The 16,393-nt window shown below is 40.6% G+C and overlaps 1 protein-coding gene across 8 annotated transcripts in view; it reads left to right on the forward strand.

The window, feature by feature from the left end:
* The first annotated feature begins 216 nt into the window (after nucleotides 1-216).
* The window catches only part of EFR3A (EFR3 homolog A), a 96,387-nt gene continuing 80,210 nt past the window's right edge, over nucleotides 217-16,393 (forward strand). For 2 of the 8 annotated variants that reach the window (XM_059042657.2, XM_059042656.2), the window contains exon 1: nucleotides 217-479. Coding sequence is in view for 2 of the 8 variants with exons in the window: in XM_059042656.2 (XP_058898639.1) it covers nucleotides 470-479 (10 nt within the window). In the remaining 6 variants the exon portion in view is untranslated. Of the gene's footprint in view, nucleotides 480-545; nucleotides 742-1,467; nucleotides 1,492-16,393 lie in introns of those variants that run through there. The other 6 variants (XM_059042655.2, XM_067017555.1, XM_067017557.1 and 3 more) reach the window with 6 other exon arrangements.

The raw sequence follows: 16,393 nt of genomic DNA on the forward strand, positions 1-16,393 counted from the left end.
AACCTCACAAACGGGTGCAGTTGCAAGAAACAAATATTGCTAATGCACCTCGCATAATGGTTTATGAAAATGAATATGACTCAAATCAGGAGGGTATGAAAATAAAACGAAGCCCGAAGTCGCCCTACGCGCGGCACTGTCCTCTCCACCTTCCCCAAGCCCCAGTAAGCAGCCCCTCCCAGCCCGGAGCGCGGCCTCCCTGTGGAGGCGGGGCCTAGACGGCGGTGACGTGCTGACGTCAGGACGTGCGGACGCTCGAGAGTCGTCCGGCACGGAGCTGGCCTGGCGGCGGACCTCGTTGCCAGCTTCCTTTGCGTGAGCCGCGGCGTTCGCCCTTCGCCCTTCGCCCTTCGCCCTTCGCCTCGTCCCGGTCTCCGCGGCCCGGCCCCGGCCCGTCATGGTGCCGTTGGCGCGCCTGGCGAGGCCCCGCTGAGCCTCGGCCCGGCGGCTAGCGCGGCTTGGGGTCACCATGCCTACCCGTGAGTGGCCGGCTGAGGGTCGGACCGGGAGGGGAGCGTTGGGAGGCGGCGGCCCGCTGGGCGCGCACTCCGTTGTCGCCGTCTGGCGGGGCGGCGGGACGGCGGGACGGCGGTGCAGGCGGGCCGGGCCGGGGAGAGCCAGGAAGTGCCGGCGACCGGCCGAGTTAGTTTCGTATGGGCTTAGGCTTCCCTGGTGGGGCGGCGTGGGAGCCCGTTGCACAGGCGGGGAAACCGAGGTCCGAGCGCTAAGGACGCACGGCTAGTAAGTGGAAGAGCTGCTAGTAAGCTTGACCTGTGCTACTTGGAAGTCCAGCTCTTTCTCCAGCAGAGCTAAATGGCACTTTATGGAAATGCTGAAAATATCTTCGTTCCCATCGCCATTGCCTCCTCGCTTGCTCGAGGACCAGGCATCTCCTGGTGGGACGCTCCGGCCTGGCCCAGAGCCCTTCCCCGCGGCGCCCGAAGTCCCAGCAGCCCTGACTTTTCTCTGTGACACGTCCCGGGGGTTGAAGCAGGTGCTCTTTGGGGAACTTGTTGGACCCACCGGCTTCAGATCCAACTGGCAGCTGATTGAAAATGCAGGTGTAGGGCTCCTCCCTAGACATGTTGAATAAGATTCTGGAGCTTGGGCCTTGGAATCTGCGTGTCCTACGTGTTACCGAGGGACCCTGAAGTTTGAAAATTTCTGGATAGTGGAGGCGTTTTGGACAAACAGGGTACTATAACACTACCAACGACAAATTTTAAAACGACCCAGAGAATCACCATGTGACTTTAAACCCGGTGACCTATCTGGATATGTGCAGACTAGGGAAGCTCCTGATTTTGGACGTAGGGCACATGATGATGATTGATTTGAGATTCTTTTCAAGGAGGGCTCTTGCAAGCGTTTCATGCTGTAGAATCTTGAAACACTTGTCGGTATGTTTCCAATTAGTTCATATTTCTTAGAATTCATAACTTTTCCTAATTGTCCTTATTTTTGTAGACACATGGGACATTGGATTTCCAGGTCAGCCTCAGTTGCATGTTTTGTCCAGTGGTGGGTAAACAGGAATTATTTCCTGATACTAGAAAGGTTTACGTAATACTGTTAGAAATTTTTAAACAATCTTGATGTAAGGATTACTGATAACTCCTCATATATGCATGGGTAAGGTGGATTTTGTTCTCTTAACCCAGTCCTGTGTGTCCTAAACTTGATGTTCTTGGATTTTTGTATCCCGTACGTATGTCAGCAGTTTATATTTTAATTTTATTCTTCTAGACTGGAGGAATATCATCATCAGTATTAATTGTCAGTTTATTGTTTCTCAATTTATATTCATGTTAACAAGTGAATTAGCACTGTGCTAATCTTTTACTTTCTTAGAAAGCAAAGGGAGTGGGGGAGGAACACCTTCCTTGAAAGTTAAGGCTTCAAGTGGACTTTATTGGTAAAATAGCAATTAAACAGAGTTTGTTAGTTATGTTCTAAGGTTATTTAGCCCCATAGAGTGGATAGAGGACTGTTTTTCCCCCTTAATTGTGTGATTTGCAATGCAGAATGACACAAGGATGAGCCATGGTGTACTTTGCATAGTTAGGATTACAGTATCCGTGACCTGACTGGAGGGCAAGTGAAATATTTATCTATCATTGCTGTTAATATTTATTAGGGTACAGTTTCTGTGATTGCTTAAAAGTGTGGTACCGATTGGTGGTACACGTGTGAAGTCAGTTGTGTTCATAATTGCCTTTTTCTCTTCTTTTGTGACCAGAACCACCAAAATAGCTGTGATAGTGTATGGATATTAGTACTTCTCAGAAATTCTGCATGTAGAATAAGTAATTTCCAGCAAAATTATTATTTTCTTTAGGGATTTTTTAGGAAGGAACACCCCCCCCCCCCCCCCCAGTAAGCGAAGCTTTTTTTCTTTCTAATGTCAAATGAGTTAGGAGGCTCATGTACATGCTCAGCCAGTTAATCCTTAAGCGTTTAGTGAAATAAATGGAATGCTTTCCTGTAAAATGAAAGTGTTGGAGATGATCACTAGGGTCTTTTCAGACTCTGTAATTCTGAGAGTGACCCTTATTGCAAGTCATAGAATTATTCTACTCTTGCCATTTTGTTGCTTATTTGGAATATTGATACCCTCAGTCATTGCATCTGGAATTGGTAAGTGGAATCCCGTGGAGCATAGCACACCCCTGAAGGCTGAACGATGGCATATCTCATGAATGTTAATAGTCACTTCATTGGACTTATTTAGGAGATCTAGACTCTTTTTCAGAAAACAGCTACCTGGAAGGATGTGTGACAGGAAGGTGCTGCGACACAGGAACAGTCCTATGGTCATGTCACTGTATTTTCAGGCAGTAGTTTGCAATAATCACTAAGCACAGATTTCAAGACTGTTTCACTAAACGATCTTTTCAAATCTACAAACCTGTAATTTGTCACATCATTTCTCTAAAGGCCTTCATTTCATCCTCCTACACCCAAAGGATCATTAAGAAACATTTTGATTGTGAAGATTTCCCAAACTCTGTATCAGAATTTGAGTGGAAGAAAGGTTAAAGCTTCTCAATCCAATTGTTTTATTTTATTTTGCATATCAGGAGACTGAGACTCGGTGAGTTTCAGTAACTTGGCTAAGGTCACAGGTGGAGTAGAACCAGGACTTGAACACAGACCTGGGATTAGGGTTTGGGTTAGGGTTCCTATCCATAATCACACTGAGCATAGATAACGTTTATTTTTCCATAGCTAAGTTGATAATAGTTTATCTTTTTAAAAAATTTTCCCTGGAGTTACACTAAGGCAGAAGCGAGCTTGGCCAAAAGTTACATCGGACATGTGAACTTAAAAGAATATTTAACATTTTTGCGTTTGCTTCTGTCTTGTCACAGGAGTCTGAGCGAAGATTGCCGGGGATTCCAGTGGTGTGCTAGGTAGATGCTTGGTTATATAGGTATCGACGTAAACTTTTTAGTGAAATACTTATATGAAAGGGACACGTTAGCTGACAGATAACTTGTCTCAAAGCAGGTGCACTAAGATGTGCCCTTTTATTATATATGAAAACATTGTATATTGGCTAAGGGAAACTGCAACTATTAACCATTCTTTGCTGTTAAACTATACTTTCAGTAATTATTTGTGGGTAATGCTTTCTTTTCTCATTTAGATGTTGGCATTGATATCCGGCTGCATTTGTTAGGCTGTGGTAATGTGTTCCATCTGTGTGTGGATATTTTCATTGATGAGGTTGATTATATTTGACTTATTTTTCAATTCATTCCTATGTAATAAGTGCAGAATATAGGTGAATTGTGAAGTGAGGGATGATTGCTGGTGAAAGTGTTTTCATTTAGAAACACATGACAAGTAAACTTGACCTGTTACTGGCTTGTGAACCTTTTGTGTTTGTTCGTTCTCTCTCCCTCCCTGCCCCTCACCCCCTTTTCTCCCTCTCCCACTCAACACCTATGTACACTGCCAGAGTTATAGCTGAAGAGTTTTCTTTCTCACAGCGACCTTTGGCCTGCCATGTTTTGGTTACTACCAGGTCTCATCTTTCAATCTGTCCCCACTCTTGGGGACACGGGGCTGCATTAAAGATGATGTAGGTCATGGGAGATGAGGCTGGAGAAGGAGAAAAGAGCCAGAATTTGAAGGATGTAAGATGCTGTGCAAGTAACGTGACTAAAATTGTGTCCCAGCTGTCACAGTCACAGTTCGTGGCTATTTTGTAGGCATATTAGCAGTTTCCAACTCAGTGATTACTTAAAAACTTAAAATTTGCTCTTAGTAATAGAAATTGATTATTGGATATTGATTGTGTACGAGGCAATATACTTGGTGCTTTACAGGAGTGATCTTACTTAGTTGTCTCCGACATTGAGGAAGGTCCTATTGGACCAATTATAGAAATGAAGAGATTGGTTCAGGGAAGTAAAGTAGCATGCCTAATGACAGTAAGTGGTGGAGCTGGGATTGGAAGTGGGTAGGTGTGGCTTCACAGTCCCAGTTCTTTTTTCACACTGCACTGCTCTGAGCCGGGCAGGAGTTGAATCTGCAGTCCTCAGATCCTGTCAGTTTCCTTTAACACTGTCACTTTTGCTTAGCACTATGCCTGATCACATAATAGGTACTTGGTAAATGTTGAATAAAAGAATGAATTCTAACTGGAGTCAGAGAAGTTATTCTTTGGATACTATAAGCTGAAATAACTTGTTTTCCTATAAAAACTGTTATAAAAAGTTTTATAGTTTATGATTAGATTCTTAGCAGACCTGCCTGAAATATTTGCAAGACCTGAGACAAGAATACAAATGGAGGCCCGCAAATCATAGTCTAAATTCCGGTTTCTCAATTTTTGCTCTCGATGTCTTGGACTGGATCATTTTTTGTTTGGGAGGTCTAGGGCTTTCCTGTGCATTGTAGGATATTTAGCTCCTCTGGCCTCTACCCACTAGAAGCTAGTAGTAATCCTCCCTGTCCCCTAAAGCTGTGACAACCAAAAATGTCTTCAGACATTGCCAAATGCCCCTGTGTTGAGAACCACTGGTCTAAATATTAAATGTTATAGACCAAGCTGTGGCCGCAGCCTGGCCTCCTTTCCCATCCAGGGTCCCTACAATCTGCTCCCCAGAGATTACCTTCTCAGCCTGGAGGTCCAAGCAGACTACAGCCCTGATCCAGTCAGCAGTGATCTGTTGGGGCAGGGTGGGGTCTTGCCTGACCTTGTCCAGCTTCTTTGGGGAGCCAGAGTGAGAAGGTCCCCCCCGCCCCCATTACCTCATTTCCATCTCAGGAGTTTGGTACAGTTCCAAGCACCTCCCAAAGCGATACCACCTGAGTAGAGGGGCAGGTGGGTGGAGGAAGCCCCGCTTTCTCGGGAAACTCCATCTGCCTGGACTCCCACTTCGGGTGATTTGGGGTGGGCAACTTCAAAGAAAAACAGCTGCCGCCATCTTTCTTTGGTTTTCTAGGATACGATTTTCAGTATTGTCCCCTCCCTGACCCATACATACCTCTCTAAAAGGAAAGAAAACTGTGTTTTGGGAAGCAGAGGCCCTTTTTTCCCCCAAGTCGAGTGAAGGCACTTGTTCTTAGGAGAAAGCCACGTCTTACCTATTAAATAGCTCAACTTAGGTATGGAATGACCCCAGGTCATCTGAATACTGGGTGGGTATTCACAACTACATACCTCATACTACCTTTATGTTTGATGGAAAGGTATGGTATAGAAGTATTATAAAAATTTGTGGCTAAAGATTTGAAGAAGGATTCAAAGTTAACATCAAATATAAGATCAATATTTGCAGTATTTATACAAATCGGAAAGCAAAATACCACCAGCCCTCTGTGGTTAAAGCACACACCTATGCTTGTCAAAGTCTAAGTACAAATGATTGATAAAGATTTGGGGGGAGATGGTTCAATTTTACTAATAAAGAAATGGTAATTAAAAGCTGAAATCATTTTTGGTTTACCGCATTACCGAAGACTTTTTAACAGTAATAGGCAAAGGTGGTGGTGAGGTGCAGTAGAAAAGGCAGAAGTTTAAATTGGTACAATTCTTGGAAAGTAATTTGGCAATATTTTATCAAGTGCTCTGATAATGCTTTTACTCATTGACTCAGTAATTTCACTTTTGGGAATCCTTAAGAAATGATTAAAAACATAAACTGCACTAGGGTGTCTGCACTGAGGTGTCTGTCACCGTAATATTTGTAAAATAGTAAAAACCCAGAAACTTTAATATTCAATAATGGGGAAGTGGTACAAATTGAATATAGAACATCCTTGCAACAAAATATCATGCAGCCATTTAAAATGCTTATGAAAGCACTGGGATTATGAACGGTTTATTTTCTTTTCTATAATTTGTGTCTTCCAGAGTTTCTACAGTTAGCACATATTCCACAATCAGAAAGAGGTGCTTAAGTTTTTTTTTCTTTTTACAACTTTAGCATAATTTTTTCAACATTTTCATAATCCTTTCCAAAACCTAAATGAAACAAAATATTGCCCTGAGCTGGTTCTTCCTTTAGCCCATAGAAAAGAATTCTGGGTAACTGACCAGGTAGTGTTGATTGCGTGTGTATGTGTATATACGGCTTAGGAAAACAGTGCATTTACTGTCTGGTTGCTGTTGCTGTCAGGTGACAGCAAATGCTTACCATTGGTGTTTTATTCTGAAAGGAAGAAGAAATCATTTCTGATTTATTAAGTGGTGGTTTCAGTTGTGAAAACCTGAAAGGTTGAGATGAATCACTTTGGGTTTGGTTTATTGGGAGTTTGTAGGCTCGTTTTGTTTTGTTTTGTTTTGTTTTGTTTCCCTGAATGATTGTGTATTGTAGAATGAACACAATTCTAGGGAAGTATGATCACAAAATGAATGGTGGCAATTCCTCCTATGATTAATATGTCAAACCTGTCAAAATTCTTTCATCATTTGTATTTGCCAGGTTTATTCCACTCTTGAAATGAGCCTGCTTTCACATATGCTCGAAATCAAGCAGGAGCTACTATTTTCCTCTTTCTGTGTAGGCTGTCATATCTCCCTTCGGCATATTTATTTACTGCTTGCTAACTTTAGGTATTATTAGATAGCATGATTCTAATTTTTATTAAAGAAGGCATCACTACTCAGGTTTTTGTCGTTGTACCTCTGCATCAAGTTTGCCATATTCTAAAAAATGGGCATTAAACCTTTTGCTTTGCAGTCTTCAAGAGGACTTTGATTCTTCTCAATGCCATTATTTTTGGTTTTATTCTTAGTTGGTGAGTTCATTACCTGAACTCCAGGGTATTTCTGCTGTACTGTATGCAGTACATTTCTGGATGATTCTAAGCGTTCTTCACACCCCTACTATTTAATTGGCTTTTTGAACAGCTGTCTTGGCAAATTGCTACAAAGTTCTCTGGGCTGTGGTTGCACTTAACTTTAAATGGATCTCACTCTCGCTGGGCAGGGAAAATGAAATATAAGATGTTCAAGTTTGCTGTGGTCAATTCCTGGGGCCTGGTAAATGGCAGAAGGTACTGGCCAGGCTAAAGGACTGTTCTGGAAGTTGAAAGGAGTGATCCGTTTATGACATCTGACATAAATTGTTTTTTGAACTTAGTTATAAGTATTTTTATTAACTATTTGATCCATTAAATGGAAAATGATAGTACTTCTCAGGGAGATTTAGATGCAGTCGAATTTATGTACTTGTGCTTTAGAGGTAGAAATACTTTATGAACCTGTGATTAGAATCAGAATTAGGTCGCTTCTTGGATTGTTACCCTTTGCTGCAGCTGGTTCCAGAAGGGCATCTGCAGAGGAGGGTAGTCCAGGCAGATGTGTAATAGCTAGAATTTGGGGTCTAAGTCCCCATGGGATTTTCCCGTTCTCTTAGCTGGCTGCACTATGTGAACTTCAGGGCTCCAGTTTCTTTTTCAGTTCACAGCCCAGATCAGAAACAGACTTAAATAATTTGTCTACTCCGTGCTACCTTTTCCCTTGGTCGCATCGTACTTCATCACTTGGTCTTCCAAGGACGGGAGCACCTTTGGGAAGCTGCCCCAGGTTTGTCTAACTGCGCCATCTTTACGAAATGGAACAGCTCAGGTCCAGGAGATTGAGGGAAGAAACTGCCCCGGCTCAGTTCTATTTGTATTACCTTTACTAAAGCTCCATCCCCGGGCACAGGATTCTCATTGGGAGTTCCTGAGCATTACGTGTTGTTCTTGATCCGTATTGGAGGGTGGCACAAGGGAAGTCTGAGCTACTGCTAGACCTAAGTTTTCAGAATGTCTTCCGCAGACATATCATAGCGAGTGTTGTGTGGAGAGGGTGCTGAAGAGACCGAGCAGGTAGGCCTCTCTACCTGGCGCAGCTTCATATGGGCCAGCTCTGTTTTTAATCTGTCTTATGATAAGATTCTGCATCCAGTTTCAGGAGGTAAATAACATTGGCTCCTTTTTAAAAAGTTTGAAATTTGTGGTCTTACACATTAGAATATGCCTTCTGACAGGAACGTAAGATATTTGAGAATCAAAAGCTTAGGAACCTAGAGGCAAAACCAGAGCCATTTAGCTGACAGTGTCTCACCCGCTTTTGCTCTAACGACCTCTGGGAATGGAGCTGTCTTGTCTCTCCTTGTGGTCGTTTCAGTCATAGGCGCCGTCTGTATACTCTTGGAGTCACAAAACATTCTCTTTTGGTCTTTCTTACTTTCCTGTTGGATTTCTCTTAGGGATTGATTCACTCAGCAGATTATTTTAGTGCCTACTAAAAGTGCAAGGCAGTGATAGGTGGGGAATATGGAGATGAGTAAAGCAGTCCCTAGCTTTAAAAAGTTTATCCAGTTTATAGAACCTTGTGTAGATGGCTGTCACACAAAGAAGGAAATGCACGCCCCCTGAGAAAGTGCTGTGGGGTTCACAGAGAGACTGCAAGGGAAAGGTGAGTGGAAGATGCCGTCCTCAGCCTCAGTAGTTACCAGAGATGAGAGTACGGGTTTGGGAAAGATGTTGAAGGTGAGTCACGCAGGTGGAGGTAACCAGCAGCTGGCGGGAGTGAGTCATTGGTGCTGGGGAGCGCGACGACTTTAAGGCCATATATGTATTTGGTAATTTTGTCTTCTAAGCAACACATACGTATCAACGCCTAGCATGTGCCAGCTATTACAGGCACGGAGGACACAGCAGTACCTCGTACTAGACACTTGGGCATCACCCCGGACATCTTCTCTGCTCTCATGAAGCTTAATCTGGTGGGGAAGACAAGTGCTGACCAGACACTTATCTTCCTCACCAGACTAATTACAAGCACCTAATGCCTGTTTTCTTTGCCAACGTATATATAGTTTTTGATACAGCAGGTGGCTCATGGTACACATTCGGTGTATATTTGTAGAGTGCCTCAAATTGCTAAAGGAGACACAGAGGTTGCTATGGAAACACATGAGGGAGGTTGGAGGGAGAGCAGTTAGAGGTTATTAGAATACAGTAGTCTGAGTGGTGGGCTTTTGGACTTGGATGATAGTGGTGGGATGGCTTGCAGTGTACAAATCTGAATATTGTTGAGAAAGTACAATTCATAGGATTAATTGGATGAGGGACTGAGGGAGAAGGAGGAGTCAGGACTCACTCCCAGATTTCAGGCTTGGTCATTTGGGTGAACTGCTCTGGAATGATCCAGGGACTTTTTGGAGAATGAGCTATTTGGGAGACTTGAGATGGCAGGTGCGTCCATCTTAGGGTATGGTAAGTGTGTGGTGCCTTACAGGACTTTCAGGGTACATTTGTAGGAATAACAGTGGATGAAATTCCTAAAGGATAGGTTGTAAAGAGAGTAAGGGTGCTGAGGCAGATCCTCGAGGAACCTGTTCATTTAAGGATGGACTCGGCAGAGGCAGGTGGAGCATTGTTAAAACAAACGCTTGCACGACAAGAACTAGGTAAGACTCACGCGGGCCCATTTATTTATAGAGCACTGGAAGCGTTTCAGTGTAGCAGGAAAGGAAGCTGGGCAGTCTCTTACTGTTTGATGTTAGGCTTTGACAATGATAATTTATGGAGTGCTAGGAAAAAAAGTCTTACTTTAAAACCTCAAAGATGATTGTATGTCTTAATTGTGGTATGTACTGTCCTGTACTTATGTCATTAACTTGTCACTGCTTCCTAGCTGAGGGGAGAGATTGTCAAATTATACTTGGTTGAGAGGATATAAACTCTTCTATAATTCCTGGGTAGACAAGCTAAATTGTGCAATTTGCAGGTAGAAATTAGGGAAGCTCCACATACGTAATCTAAAACTTTCATATAGAACTAAACTATTAGTAACTTACCATCCCATGCTGTCTTCTTTGAGTCTCACCGTTACGTGTATTTGTGGAAGAACTGAATGATTTGCTCGTGGCAGATACAATGCTTATGTAAACTTGCTGAGGAACTGCTTTACTTCAGACAAAGAACTGAGGGGGCATTTAGAGACTGGAGCTGTCGCCTGAGAGCATCAGTTAGCTCTTTGAGTGTTGAGCACCACATTCTCCCCCCCCCCCACACAGCTGATACTCCTCTTTTTTCCCTTCCCTATCAATTACTTTCTGCGTATTTACTCGGTGACATGAAGTAAACAGCCTCTAGCCTCTTTTCAGCAGCAAAGAAATATTGCTGCTCTTTTCGCTGCTTGCCCTGATAGGGTACAGCAACATGCTGGTTAAGGGCTGAAAATTTTTAAAAGCTTTCTATCTGGTGGGTTCAAGAACATTAGGGAGAGGTGAGTAACAATTAAGTGTGGTTTGGCTGCAGAGCTTTTGCTGGAATGGCAGTTGATTCCACCATTCTTAATTTTTTAAATCTAAAATTTCACTGTATTCAACCTTGCTAAAGAATCTGAGTATTTACACAAAAGTGAGATGATTTTCTCTTGTTCCATTTTAATTTTCAAGAGTGAATAGTTTCTTTTTGTAGTTGTAGTAATAATATGAATACTACAAGCGTGTATAGATTTCCAGGTTCTCCCTTTGTGTATAAATGCCACAGAAAGTTGATGTGTTTTTTATTTCTTCCATGCATTCGTTGTTATAAGTCTTACCTTTGAACTTGAGGAAGATATAGTAATACATTGAAATCTTCGGGTAGCATCAGATTTTGGTTTATGATTCATTAAAAAAGATATTAGAGAAGATTAGATTGCCTTCTTAAGAGTTTTGATTAACATAAAAGTCAGTTGTGCATGCTGTGACCATAATGTGTATGAGTTAAAAGAATACCTAATTTAAAGAAGTCTTAGGCTTTTGACATTGTGTTACCCAAGTGAATACAAAATGTTTAGAGTCTATGCTTTAGCTGGAAGTTTTGGGGAGACTGTGTCAAGCACTGAACCTCGAAGGTTTAAATTAGTCGCTTAATGTTTTTTAAATTAAACTTTGTACTTAGCTAGACCCACTCAGCAAGTCCTGTGTTATATTTTCCTATCTTCAAATTTTGGATAGAGAAATTAAATATATATTCTGTTTAGATACATAATGAGAGTGTTCCCTGTCTTTCCCTTTACTGTTTAATCAGGAAATGTAATCATCTCAATTCAAATGAAAATCTTCAACATATGGCATAGATACCGTGGGTGTTGTGAAATCTGTAAGAAGGATCAATGCCGTTGGTATATTGAATGTATTTGTTCTGAAAATAATTTCAGAAGTTACAAACACCGCAGATTTAACCCTTTTGTTACTCTGTGACTAATAAGGAAATAAGAATTTGTTAAAATTTAAGTCTTTGGGGAATTTTAATGCTGTTTTGAATTTTGCCTGAAATAATTCATATCCTACTTTTGAAATATTGAGAATTTTTAATTAAAAATAACTCAAACATCTGGTTCACTGAGAAAGATCCTAGTCATTGTCTATAGTGGATTCTTTATGTTTGTAATGGTGACAAGTTAGTATCTTTTGATTTAAGGGTTTATTTTCCTGACTACAGTGCCTTAGCTTGTTCAAGAGCAGAAATTGGATTTGGATGTGTTGGGGTGTTTTTGTTTTTGTTTTCTTTTTAAAAGAACTTAGCTAAAAATCTGCAGAAAACCCCACCTTTATCTTTTTTCAATATCCAAGTTTTCATTGTGGCCAGTAGGGTAGCAGTAGGGTTTTAAACTGTGACCTTAGTATTACAAATACTTACTAAGGTCACAGTAAGTATACTGATGGAAATAACTGATTTTTTAAAAGAGCTGTATTGAGATATATAATTTGCATACCTGTATTAAGTATATGGAAAGACTTGATTTTTATGTAAAATAAAAACTGTACAAATTACCTGAGCAGTGATTATAAATGTGAAATCCTAGATGCCCAACCTTTCCTTTCCCCCAGATTTTGATTCAGTAGGATTCACAATTTGATAAATTGCACGGTGTTAGGAGATGTGCTAAAATTAAAGATACTGAGTGGCAAGATTCTGAAATTCTAGTTCTTTTTAATCTCTTTATTATAAATCAGATATTTTTTCCTCTGGATTTTAAAACTTACACAGTATATTTTTAAATTTAAAAATCTGAAATCATCCAGTACCAGATTACCATAATCCCAAAATGAGTGTTTTAATTTGTAGAGGGGAGAATTAACTGGACTTTTACCTCTGCATGCCCAAATTATACTAAAGTGAAGGAGTCCCACCTTATTTCTACAAAGTAAAAATTGGTTGTATCTTCAAAACTGAAACTTGCTTTAAGTATGAATTTGCTGCTAGAGTTTTGTGAAAGTTTACATATAAATGCTTCTATTATTTTCCTTGTTAGTTTTGGGAGTATTTCGTTGTTACAGGCTGAAACAGTGCACAGTGGATAGGGAAGCTTTAAGACATCTAAACAGCGGTTGTCATTTGGCTGTGATTTTGTAAAGTAATGAGGTTCTCTGCCCCTTTTTTCAGTGGCTGAGCTCCATACAGCTCTTGTTTGTTGTCAGGTGTGCTGGGAATTCACCAGTAACTTTTTGTGGGGGCAATCTCATAGCCTAACCAGAGCTTCTCATTTTCCCTTTCATGATGTTCTTGTATTCTTAGGGATATTTTTGAGCTCAGAGTAACCTACAATAGGAAAAGACACTTTCTAGAAGTGGGAAGTTTTGTAATATGACAGGTTCTCCGGCAGGGTGTCACCTCTCCATTCTGTGCCATCTGACTTGATGGAGAGCTTGGTAACAAGAGTATAATCTTTGGGCAGCTGTGAAATATTTTGACTGTGTTGCTCTACTCCCCAGATTAAACAGTTCAGCTTATTAAAAAAAAAAAAAAAAGCCATCTCAGGAAGGCAGTACAGTATAGAAACTGTTAAGAGCACAGGCTCTTAAGTGGATCCACCACTTCTAGTTGTGTGACCTTGGACAGATTACTTTTATCTTTCTGATTTCCTATTTGTAACCTAGAGATGTTGATACCTACCTCATACAGTTATGAGCATTAAGGAAGATAAATCTGGAATATAGTAGATGCTCAAATATTGGTTTGAATGCATTCTGAAAGAATCAGACTGGCAGATAAGGAATAGATAAGCACAGGGTATTTCTGGGGTAGGTCTTCTGGTTTTCTACTATATTTTGCATTATATCCATGAAACCAGAATTTGTGCCGCAGGGAACTTGCATTTAGTATTTGCTGTTGTATTAGTTTACTGGGGCTGCTGTAATAAAATACCGCAAACTGAGTGACTTGAGCAACGAATTTATTGGCTCACAGTTTTGGAGGTCAGAAGTCTGAAATCAAGGTGTTGGCAGAGTTGGTTCCTTCTGAGGGCCGTGAGGGGAGGGTGTGTTCCAGGTCTTTTGCTCTGGCTGGTAGATGGCCAATTTCATGTTCATCTGGAGTTCTCCCTGTATACATGTCTGTCTCTTAATTTTCCTCTTTTGTAAGGATACCAGATATATTGGATTAGGGCCCACTCTAATGACTTCATCCTCACTTAATTGCCTCTGCAAAACCTTATCTCTAAATAAGGTCACATTCTAACGCCCTGGGAGTTAGGACTTCAGCATATGAAGTTTGAGGGGGATACAGTTCAACCCATAATAGCTATGTGAGACATGAAAGTGAAACAGATTTTTTTCACTTACAATACTTCCATTTTCTAAACCATGCTTATTTATTAAACTTTGATGTAAACTGATGGCATAGTAACTTTTTATTTTACTAAAACCAAATATTCATTTACTTAAACTTACAGTGAACTATATCTAGTGCTAGAAGAAAATTGGTAGAATTGAACAAAAATTCTTTCTTTTCATGGCTCAGTTATTTGGTATGCTACTAAATTCTCTGAAGAATTCTCAAATTCTCAAATTCATTTTGGCATTTGAGTTGATTTCAGGAATGGTACATATCTTAATATGTAGCAAATACAGAATTTACTGGTCTGCATGTTATATGAAATCTTACTTGTGTTAGTTTTTCAAAGCTGCCATATACAAGGTACCATAAGCCAAGTGGCTTAAGACAACAGAATATTCTCACAGTTCCGGAACCTAGAAGTCTGAAATAAGGTGTGGGCAGGGCCATGCTCCCCCATAAGTTTCTAGGGAAGGATCCTTCCTTGCCTCTTCTAGCTCTGGTGGCTGCTGGCAAGCCTTAAGAGTTCCTTGGTTTGTGGCAGCATGAATCTAATCTCTTCCTGTCTTCAATGTGGCCTTCTTCCCTGTGTGTCTCCTCTTTCTCTTATCCACTTGTCTTATCTTTCTCTTTATAAGGGTACCAGTCTTTGGATTAAGGGCCCACCCTAATCCAGGATGACCTTCTTTTAATTTGATTCCATGTGCAAAAACTCTTTTTCCAAATAAGGTCACATTCACAGGTACTGGGGTTAGGACTTCAACATATCTTTTTTGTGGGAACACAGTTCAACCTGCAACGTTTGTCCATTGCTTTAGAAAGTTAGCTTCTTTTAACTTCTCTAATATTCCAAGTATTCTTGACTAGTAAATGGACAACTTTGTTCTCACGGATTAGTGTTCTTGACACAATTCAGAACCCTCCCACTGTCTTGATTGTTAACCCATTACCTTGGTTTTCCAGGTAAAGAATTATGCTTCACTTTCAGCTCTTTGTCCTGTTTTCAGTAGTTTGTTGCGAATTCTTTTTAAAGTGCCTTTTGTCTCATATTTTCTTTACCATCTCAATGTTATGAGTTATGTTTGAAATTGTTGAACCTACTATTTTATAATTGACAATAGATTTCAATTCCAGGAGCCTTTTGTAACTGGAACGTGTGTTATCTTACTGCTGAGTGCATCTTATCTGTAGTACTTTTTATGAAGACAAGGTATTCTATACAGATAGAACGGTGTGAGCAGGTGCATGCGATGAATAGCTTTGGGGCTTGATTTAAGAGCTGCGGGTATAGTCACAGTTGTTATCTGGGACGTAAGGCTGAAAAGGTAGAGGCTGTGCCCAGGTTCATCTCCAAAACCAGCCTAACAATGAAGTGTAAATAAATTGGGGAGATCTTTATCTTGGTAAAGTGTAACTGACTTCACTTTTCAAATCTTTAAATAAATGTGTGTGTGTGTAGCTAAAATAAACTATTAAATTTATCATATACATTTTGTAAAATAAGTGATTTGGGTTTTTCTAGGTATGCCCTGAATGAACTGTCTTATAATTTGTCTAATCATGGATACTATTTTAATAACCTTTTCCATTATATTCCATTATATTCTCGATATATTTCTGACATACAATAAAATGTCTTATAGTCATATTCTTTCTTTGTTAACTTTGCCTTATATAAACTTCACAGCCTTTTCAAAGGCATTTGGAAAATGTCAGTTTTTTGTTTTTTTTTTAAACTTTCACAAATTGGAAATGTCACAGTCAGACAGCTTCTGAGGAGAAATAGAAGGCTTTTATTGTGAGTCAGGGTTTGAACTTTATTTATTTTTTTTATTATTATTTTCTTCTTATTAGTCATCCATTTTATACACATCAGTGTATACATGTCAATCCCAATCGCCCAATTCATCCCACCACCACCCCCGCCTCCCTGCCGCTTTCACCCCTTGGTGTCCATACATTTCTTTCTCTACTTCTGTGTCTCAATTTCTGCCCTGCAAACTGGTTCATCTGTACCATTTGTCTAGGTTCCACATATATGCATTAATATACAATATTTGTTTTTCTCTTTCTGACTTACTTCACTCTGTATGACAGTCTCTAGGTCCATCCACGTCCCTACAAATGACCCAATTTCGTTCCTTTTTATGGCTGAGTAATATTTCATTGTGTATATGTACCACATCTTCTTTATCCATTTGTCTGTCGATGGGCATTTAGGTTGCTTCCATGACCTGGCTATTGTAAATAGTGCTGCACTGAACATGGGGGTGCATGTGAATTTGTGAATTATGCTTTTCTCTGGGTATATGCCCAATAGTGGGATTGCTGG

This window comes from Kogia breviceps, chromosome 17, assembly GCF_026419965.1.
Source record: "Kogia breviceps isolate mKogBre1 chromosome 17, mKogBre1 haplotype 1, whole genome shotgun sequence".
NCBI lineage: Eukaryota > Metazoa > Chordata > Mammalia > Artiodactyla > Physeteridae > Kogia > Kogia breviceps.